Here is a 9,672-nt window from a genome sequence, read left to right as displayed (position 1 = left end):
CATCAGCATCATGAGGTGAGTGAAGTATTTCATTGAATACACTGCTAGTTTACTGTTTTTCTTTGAAATAAATATTCAAAAACATTATTGGTATCTATTTTTATTTTTGAAATTTACCGGTAGCTGCTGCATTTCCCACCCTAGGCTTATACTCGAGTCAATACGTTTTCCAGTTTTTTGTGGTAAAATTAGGTGCCTCGGCTTATATTCAGGTCGGCCTATACTCGAGTATATACGGTATGTACTTTTGGTTTTTCTTACCTAAGTGTAGGAATTTTCTTGAAGACAGTGTTGAAAACAAGATTGAAATTTACAAATCACAAGTAAAAATAAAATCAGAGTTAACAAGGCTAAATATTTAGCAAGTTGCAATGACTGCCCTCAAACCATCAGCCATCCCCAGGATGGAATGGGACAACTCTAAATGAGATGCAGAGAACCAATCTAAAACCAAGGAGACCTTTCCTAACAATTAGAACAATTAATCAGTGGAATGGATTTCCTTCAGAAGTTGTGAATGCCCCAAACCTAAAGGTTTTAAAGAAGAGATTGGACAGCCATTTGTCTGAAACGATATAAGGTCTCTTGCTTAAGCAGGATGTTGGACTAGAAGACCTCCAAGGTCCCTTCCAACTCTGTTATTCTGTTATCCTATCTAGGGTACTTAACTGCAGGGGGAAAAAGGTTGTCATATCAGGTGTGACTCACTTAACAACCACCTTGCTTAGCAGTGGGAATCCTGGTCCCATTGGTCATGAGTTGATCATAAGTTGAGGATTACCGGTGATGCTTGCTTTTAACAGCCAATGTCAGAAAACGGGTTAGCTTGGTAAGGAGGCTTTTGGGCATCCTTTCAGGGACTTTCCACCCTCTGCAAGCTATTTCATGTGGCCTCCGTTGCAACATGGGCCATGAGTCCAAGCTTGAACTTCACTAATAATTTACGGGTTGTATCTATATTAAGAGTCAGTTATCTATGTGGCATTAGACTTTCCAGAATCACGATGTTCTATCATGAAGGTTTCATTTGTTTTGGCCAAGGGTGGTGTAATTGGTGGTCTTGCACCCATGTTTCCATCTTCCAAAGTTAATATTAGCACAGCGAGAGAGCTAGCAAAGCCACGTATCTGCTGGATCCATGTTTGGCATACACAACACAAACATATAAATGGACATCACAGAACTCTGTGTTCCATGCCATGTAGATAATGGTAATTTCCACTGCTAAACAAGGGACTTGAATAATGCCCAATGTTGTCGTCGTCGTCTTCTTCTTCTTCTTCTTCTTCTTCTTCTTCTTCTTCTTCTTCTTCTTCTTCTTCTTCTTCTTCTTCCTCCTCTCCTTCTCCTTCTCCTCCTCCTCCTCCTCCTCCTCCTCCTCCTCTGCCTCCTCCACCTTCTCCTTTTCCTCCTTCTTCTTCTCCTCCTCGTCCTCCTCCTCTTTCTCCTCCTTCTCCTTCTCCTCGTCCTCCTTCTCCTTCTCCTCGTCCTCCTTCTCCTTCTCCTCTTCCTCCTCCTTCTCCTCTTTCTCCTCCTTCTCCTCTTTCTCCTCCTTCTCCTCGTCCTCCTCCTCCTTCTCCTTCTCCTTCTTCTCCTCCTTCTTCATTTTAATTTTAATATGGAGAAATTTTAATGCAAAGAAAAGCAAATTTTTACATTTAGGCAGAAAAAAAAATCAAAGGTATAAGCACATTCGGGGAGACCTGGCTTAAAAACAGTAACTGTGAGAGAGATCTTGGCATGCTAATGGACGATTACTTGAATATGAGCTAGCAGTGTGCAGCAGCAGCCTGAAAATCTAATACAATCCTGGGTTGTATAAACAGAGGCACAGAATAAAAAAAAAACCTTGAGAAGTATTAATACTGCTTTATAAAGCCCGAGTAAGACCACACAGGGAATACTGCAACCGATTTTGGTCACTGGGAAAAAGTTAAGAGAAGAGCAACTAAGATGGCCAAAGGCCTGGAGAATAAAACATAGGAAGAACAGCTGCAGGTTTTGGGTCTGGCTAGTCTAAAGAAAAGAAGAATTAGGTGTGACATGATAGGAATCTTGCAGTATTTGAGGAGCTGCCACAAATTATTCTCCAAAGCATCGGAGGGCAGGAGAAGGTACAAGGGGTGGAAATTAATCAAGGAGAGAAGCAACCTGGAATGAAGGAGAAATTTCCTAACAGTGAGGACAATTAACCAGGGAAGAGCTTTGCCTTCAGAAATCGTGGGTGCTTCATCACTGGAGAATTTTTAAGAATAAATAGAATAGAGAAGGAGCTGGGAGGGGCCATGGAGGTCTTCTCACAGATCTCACAGATTGGGCCTTCTCGGGGGGCCGTTGTCCAGACAATGCCGGCTGGTGGCTCCTCAGAGGAGGGCCTTCTCTGTAGCTGCTCTGGCCCTGTGGAACGATCTATCCGTAGAGATCCAGACCATTACCACTCTCTCGGCCTTCTGAAAAGCCACTAAAACCTGGCTGTTCCGGCAGGCCTGGGGCTGCTGAACAAGGTCCAGCCCCACTTAAATGGAATGTATGGTGTGCTGTTTTTTAAATTATATCTCACGTTATTTTTTTAATTCTTATTTTTATCTTGTTGTAAGCCGCCCAGAGTCCTACGGGATTGGGCGGTATACAAATTTATGAAATTGCTAATTGCTTCTAGTCCAGCCCGCTGCTCAAGCAGGAAAACCTTTGCTATTTCAGACAAGTGACTGTCCAGTCTCCTCTTAAAAACCTCCAGTGATGAAGTGCCCACAACTTCTGAAGGCAACTTCGGTTCCACTGGTTAATTGTCCTCGCTGTTAGTTAAGTTTCTCCTTAATTCCAGGTCGATTTGTTTCCAATCCAACTCTTGTTTCTTGTCCTGCCTTCTGACACTTTGGGGAATAATTTGACCCCACCTCATCTTTGTGGCAGCCTCTCAAACAGAGGAATACTGCTACCGCGCCACCCCTAATTCTTCTTTTCTCTAGACCAGCCAAGCCAGAGGTGGGTTCCTACCAGTTCGCACCTATTCGGTAGAACCGGTTCATCAAATCTACCTAACCGGTTAGAAGAGGTTCCACCAGTGGACCTGGAAAGCAGGCCACACCTACAGAAGAGGCTCCAAAATTTTTTGAAACCCACCACTGAGCCAAACCCAAATCCTGCAGCCCTTCTCCATATGTCGTGGCCTCCAGCCTCCTTTGATCATCTTAGTTTCTCTTCTCTGAACTTTTTCTTTTTCTTCCAAAGTCAAGTTGACTTTGTTTGTCAGTAGCTGGGAGGGGAAGCTGCAAATTGTGATCACATGGACACCACAACCATCGTAAACACATGCTGGTTGCAATGGCCGTAAACTGTGGTGGGATTCAGCCAGTTCGCACCTATCCGGGAGAACCGGTTAGTAACTTTCTAAGCAGTTTGGAAAACCGGTTGTTGGAAGAAATCTCCTTTTGTTTTTTCCCCACTTTACAGGGCTAATCCTGTAAGGAAGGCAGGAAGGAAACATTCTGGTGATGTTCCTAGCCTAATCTTTATTGCCCTGCTTACAGAAACTGCCTCTCCGGTTAACCCTTATCACATTAGATCATCTAAGCCGAAGTGCCCATTGACACCAGTGATGAGTTGGCCACGCCCACCCAGTCACATGACCACCGAGCCATGCCCACCCAACCAGTCATCAGGGCAGAGAACCGGTTGGTAACTTTCTAAGCAGTTCGGAGAACCGGTTATTGGAAGAAATCTCCTTTTGTTTTTTTCCCCACTTTCCAGGGCTAATTCTGTAAGGAAGACAGGAAGGAAACATTCTGGTGTTTCTAGCCTAATTTTTATTGCCCTGCTTACGGAAACTGCCTGTCCAGTTAATCCTTATTACATTGTCACAGCTAAGGCGAAGCGCCCATCGACCTGAGTGACATTGAGTTAGCCACACCCACCAAGTCACATGACCACCGAGCCCCACCTACCCAGATGGTCATTAGGGCAGAGAACCGGTTGTTAAATTATTTGAATCCCACTGTGGCGGGAAATATGAGGACTGCTCATAAATCACTTTCTTCCGTCCCCTTGTAACTCTGTGCAGCTGCTAAACGAACAGTTTAGCCAAGCCAAGCACTATCCGAATGTTGGCGTTTGTGTGGATAAAGCAGTTTCCCTCAACCTCAGGGAGATTAAGATGGGTGAACCTCCGTCCCCACAACTCTTTTGGACTCAGTTTCAAAGCCAGAAGGGTGGCATCTCCATTAAATTAAAATAGAATAAAATGAATGGAAAAAATCAGGGCGGGACTTTTGTCAATTCCACAGTTAAATCAAGCAGAGAAACAAAAGAGGTGAGGCCTCTCTTTTAAAAAGTGGGTCTACTAAACCAGGAGGTCTTACAGACTAAGAGGATGGGAAGGGGCCTTGTAGGCCAGGGGTGTCAAACTGGATTTCTTCTAGGGCTGGATCAGCATTGCAGTTCTCCTCCATGGGCCGGTGGGGGGTGGTCGGCAGGGAGCAATGAGGGGAGATGGGACGGACGACTCCTGAAGGACCCTGCTGGCCAAAATGGGACGGGGGACCTGTTCGGCCTAATTTTCGCCCTCCATGGCCTCCATGGCAACACTCTGCCAGACAATAATAGGCCAAAAATGAGGCCCCCGTTTGGCCCATTTTGGGCCAGGAGAATGCTGCATGGAGGCCAAAAACCGGGCCAATGGGGATCCGCACGGAGCCAGTTTTAGCTGGCAGAAGCACCGCAAGCCAGTTCTTGGATATGCCCTGCCCTGTGAGCTGGATTTAAGCACACCACGAGCCGGATTTGGCCCACAGGCCTTGAGTGTGACACCCCTGTAGCAGGTCATCTAGTCCAAACCCTGCACCAGGTAGAATCCAGCAGATTCTAACAGGTTCTGGAGAACCGGTAGCGGAAATCTTGAGTAGTTCAGAGAACCGGCAAATGCCACCTCTAGCTGCCTCCAGAGTGGGGAGGGAATGGAGATTTTGCAGTATCCTTCCCCCTGCCACGCCCACCAAGCCACACCATGCCCACCAAGCCATGCCCACAGAACCGATAAGCAGATCTGACACCATTTTTGATAGAGTCTCTTCCAGGAATGAAGCTCCCACAATGTCTGAAGGCAACTTCTGTCCCATGGGTTGATTGCTCTCACGGTCAGAAACTTTCTCTTTATTTCCAGGTCTTCAGAATGTGGTTAAAAGAAAGTCAAGATTGCATCCTGGTGGGATCAAAAACTCTGCCTGGCTTTTGAGTCCACTGTTCTGTCTATCATCATGACTGTTTTGACCCCCCCCTCCCACCTTATGGACATCTCTGCCTGAATGTGTTAAAAAATATATATATCACCACCTGGCTTCAACCTTTCATAGCAGGTAGGCCAGTAGCCCAGAAGGACGGGGCCATTGAAGGCAGACGGTGAGGGCATTGGGGAGGCCTCATCTCCACCAGCCAATTGGAGTGGAGGCATTTGGGTAAGACAGAAGGAAACAACACAGGTGGATTTGACTGTTCTGGTTATACCAGCGGAAAGAGAAACACACTACTTCTGACACACAACAGTGGAACAGGTCATCTCCCAAGTGGCCAAGCGGTATTCTGAGGAGGTCATCAGCCGCTCCTACCCTTCTGAAATCGAAGGTGTCCTGTTTTTCCTTGTCATCTCCTGGGCCAGACCAGAAGTGCAAATCAGCACCGCACTGAGTGGTGTCATAGCAGGACAAGTGAGAGTTAGTGAACTTGACACCACAAAGGTGGTTCCACCACAAAGTCATTCTCTCAGGGGTGGGCTTCAAAAATTTTAGCAAGGGGTTTGCTGCCTGGTTGCTGCGTGGGCGCAGCCATGATGGGTGTGGCCCAGCCTATCTCCTGCACCACAGCAGGGGGGCAGTTTTCCCCTCCCTGGACTCTGGAGGCTTTCCTTGAGCCTCCAGGAGAGTAAAAATGGTCTCCTCAGATGCCACAGGCCTTCTGGCCTTCCCAAACTTCTGGTAGGTCCTTTTCTGCCCTCCGTGCATGCCCTGGACTTACCTGCATCCAAAATAGGCCACGTGGGGGATGCCTAGAAGGGGCAGGGAGGAGGGCGAGGCCAGCCAGGAGTGGGATTTGGAGGTTCTCTGAACTGCACAGAATCTTAGCTAGGGGTTCTCCTGAACCCCTGCGAACCCCCAGCAGCCCACCTCTGCATTCGCTCAAATCAAACTCTGACACAAAATGGAATTATTTTGAAAGTTACTGCTTTATTGAATTGAACCATGGCTCAGTTAATTTTGCACATTGATTGTGAGAAACGTTTTGACCCATCCAGAAGGATGAGAATTCTGTTGAAAGCCGACTCAAACAGAACGAGCCATGTTGGCTCCTAGGTTCTACTCAGGTGGAGCAATGGCCTTGGGGTGCAGTTATACCTCAGTGGGAAGACTGCGGGAGGGCTGGGCTGCATTTGACCTCCAGCTCCAATTCCTCATAAAGTGTCCAGGACTTCTTCTTAAGTAAAGCGCACACACTCTGAGAAACGCATCCTTTGAAAGACATCCCTCTGGAGATATCTGAAAAAAATTAACCAACATGGTAGTCAGTAACATCTCTACAGTATCCCATCCTTCAAAAATGGGGAAGGAGAAAGGGTTGAAAATTCTAATTGGAAAACTAAATGTGGCAAAAGGAATTGATTGGGGGTGGGAGAGATGAGGAGGAGGGGGAGGAATTGGGAAGGAGAGGAGAAGGAATGGGGAAAGGGAGAAGGAAGAATGGGGAAGGGGAGGAGGAGAAGGAGAAGGAATGGAGAAGGGGAGGAGAGGAGAAGGAATGGAGAAGGGGAGGAGAGGAGAAGGAATGCGGAAGGGGAGGAGGAATGGGGAAGAGGGAAGGAGGAATGGGGAAGGGGAGAAGGAGGAGGGAAGGAGAAGAAGGAGAAGGAGAGGGAGAAAGTAGACTATTATATAGTTTACCTGCTTATCTAGTTGAGCATTTATTATTTGCCCTACCTTGAACTGTAAATTAGAAATAGTTAAGGCTTAAAGCTCATAAGATTTTTTTTAAGATGTTACCATGTGCTGGCATCTTACTTTCTTCCATTAAGTCTTTTGAAACTTTGATAGGCCTTTAATCATAGAGAGATGGGCACGCTGCCCTTAGCTGCTTAATTGGGAAACTACAAAGGCATCCCTGTTTATCAGCATAGGTACCGTCTAGGATCGGCTGCATTTTGCATCTCTTCTACTCCTCCTAGTTCAAGGAGGCTCGGAATAACTGCTCCAAAATCCCAAATTTCTCAAGTCTGGCCTCCCAGTCCCGAATCACAATTTCAAAGGGAGCCTGTGCTTACCTTGGTGCCTCCCAATTAGAAACAAACATTGGTTTTCAGATGCCCGGCAGGAAACCAGGTGTTCAGTGCATTCAACTGAGGTGGGTGCAAAGCATGTAGGACACTGAAGTCCGTTGGGTTGGCTGGCTTCGTGGGCTTGAGATTCAAGCACTGTCAAAAATGAGAGCAAGGAAATGAGTTGTGCCACTGACTCTCCCTAAGAGTAACTGCCCGCTTTATCAGATTGGCTAAGGCTAGGCTAGAATAGAAATCTATCCTGTTCTATTCTATTCTGGTACTCTACCCTACTCCCCTCCCCTCCCCTCTCCTCTCCTCTCCTCTATTCTTTCCTTATTCCATTCCATTCTTCTCTTCTCTTCTATTATTCTATTCTATTCTACCACTGTACTGTACTCTCCTCTCCACTATTGTTTCCTTATTCCATTCTATTCCATTCCCTTCCCTTCCCTTCCATTCCCTTCCCTTCCCTTCCCTTCCCTTCCATTCCATTCCATTCCATTCCATTCCATTCCATTCCATTCCATTCTATTCTATTCTATTCTATTCTATTCTATTCTATTCTATTCTATTCTATTCTATTCTATTCTACCACTGTATTGTACTGTACTCTCCTCTCCTCTCCTCTCCATTGTTTCCTTATTCCATTCCCTTCCCTTCCCTTCCATTCCCTTTGATTCCCTTCCCTTCCATCCATCCCATCCCATCCCATCCCATCCCATCCCATCCCATCCCATCCCATCCCATCCCATCCCTATTCTATTCTATTCTATTCTATTCTATTCTATTCTATTCTATTCTATTCTATTCTATTCTATTCTATTCTATTCTATTCTATTATTCTATTCTAATACTGTACTGTACTGTACTCTCCTCTCCACTCCTCTATTCTTTCCTTATTCCATTCCCTTCCCTTCCATTCCCTTTGATTCCCTTCCCTTCCATCCCATCCCATCCCATCCCATCCCATCCCATCCCATCCCATCCCATCCCATTCTATTCTATTCTATTCTATTCTATTCTATTCTATTCTATTATTCTATTCTAATACTGTACTGTACTGTACTGTACTGTACTCTCCTCTCCACTCCTCTATTCTTTCCTTCCATTCCATTCCATTCCCTTCCCTTCCATTCCCTTTGATTCCCTTCCCTTCCCTTCCCTTCCATCCCATCCCATCCCATCCCATCCCATCCCATCCCATTCTATTCTATTCTATTCTATTCTATTATTCTATTCTAATACTGTACTGTACTGTACTCTCCTCTCCACTCCTCTATTCTTTCCTTATTCCATTCCATTCCCTTCCCTTCCATTCCCTTTGATTCCCTTCCCTTCCCTTCCATCCCATCCCATCCCATCCCATCCCATCCCATCCCATCCCATCCCATCCTATTCTATTCTATTCTATTCTATTCTATTCTATTATTCTATTCTAATACTGTACTGTACTGTACTGTACTCTCCTCTCCACTCCTCTATTCTTTCCTTATTCCATTCCATTCCCTTCCCTTCCCTTCCCTTCCATTCCATTCCATTCTATTCTATTATTCTATTTTATTCTATTCTACCACTGTACTGTACTGTACTCTCCTCTCCTCTATTCTTTCCTTATTCCATTCCATTTCATTCTATTCTCCTCTCCTCTCATCTATTCCACTCCTCTCTTCTCTTCTCTTCTCTCCTCATCTCCTCCTCCAGGAAGGTGAACTCAAGACAGATCTTCAGCCTCTGTTCATAGGATCTGCTCTGGCTAAGCAAAACTAGTACAGTGTTTTTTTTTTCCCAACCTTGGCAGCTTGAGGATGAGGGGACTTTACTTCCCAGAATTCCCCAGCCAGCATAAGTGCGTTTCTTTCACTCCTTAGCGAGAGAGGTTTTAAGTACAGGGTTAAGGTTTAGCCCTTCACGCTGACAAAGTTGAAATCAGAAATGGGCAGCTCTGCAAGAGATTAGAGTTCAACCCACAGGCTCCTTCACCCCCCAGGTCCCCTGGGGTTGGGGGGAGATTGGCTTCCTGGAGCTACCTACCTGGATGTGGCAGAGTTTGGCATTCACTCCCAGTACAGCAGGTTCGTTTTAATCTCATTCTTATTTCATCATGTAGAGTTGTCTCCAGGTAGTCAAGATCGCAAGTGTCGGAAACACCACAGTGTTTTGCAGTGAAAGTGACAGACGCAAAGGCTGCACAGGGGAGAAACAAAGAACAAAGGCATTTTATTTGAGATTCAAGGATTCCTTGGTAGGTTAAAATGCTGGACTAGGTGGAAATAGCAGGCAATCCTCGACTTACGACCACAGTTGAGCCCCAAACTGATAAACGAGACAGCTGTTCAGTGAGCTTTGCCCCATTTTACGACCTCTCTTGCCAC

At 45.8% G+C, this 9,672-nt stretch overlaps 1 protein-coding gene across 2 annotated transcripts in view; it reads right to left on the bottom strand.

Moving 5' to 3' along the window:
* Positions 1-6,195: 6,195 nt before the first annotated feature.
* LOC106545075 (phospholipase A2 inhibitor NAI) overlaps positions 6,196-9,672 on the bottom strand; it is a 9,104-nt gene continuing 5,627 nt past the window's right edge. For both annotated transcript variants that reach the window (XM_087727017.1, XM_087727018.1), the window contains exons 4-6: positions 9,332-9,484; positions 7,304-7,453; positions 6,196-6,524 (exon numbers count right to left, since the gene is read on the bottom strand). In XM_087727017.1, coding sequence (XP_087583143.1) covers positions 6,385-6,524; positions 7,304-7,453; positions 9,332-9,484 — 443 coding nt within the window. In that variant the 3' untranslated portion in view covers positions 6,196-6,384. The remainder of the gene's footprint in view (positions 6,525-7,303; positions 7,454-9,331; positions 9,485-9,672) is intronic.

This window comes from Thamnophis sirtalis, unplaced genomic scaffold (genome assembly GCF_051295495.1).
Source record: "Thamnophis sirtalis isolate CommonGarterSnake01/CBP01778 unplaced genomic scaffold, rThaSir2_p1.2 scaffold_13, whole genome shotgun sequence".
NCBI lineage: Eukaryota > Metazoa > Chordata > Lepidosauria > Squamata > Natricidae > Thamnophis > Thamnophis sirtalis.
The sequence above is the reverse complement of the archived record's forward strand: the minus strand, read 5'-3'. Positions and strand labels throughout refer to the sequence as shown.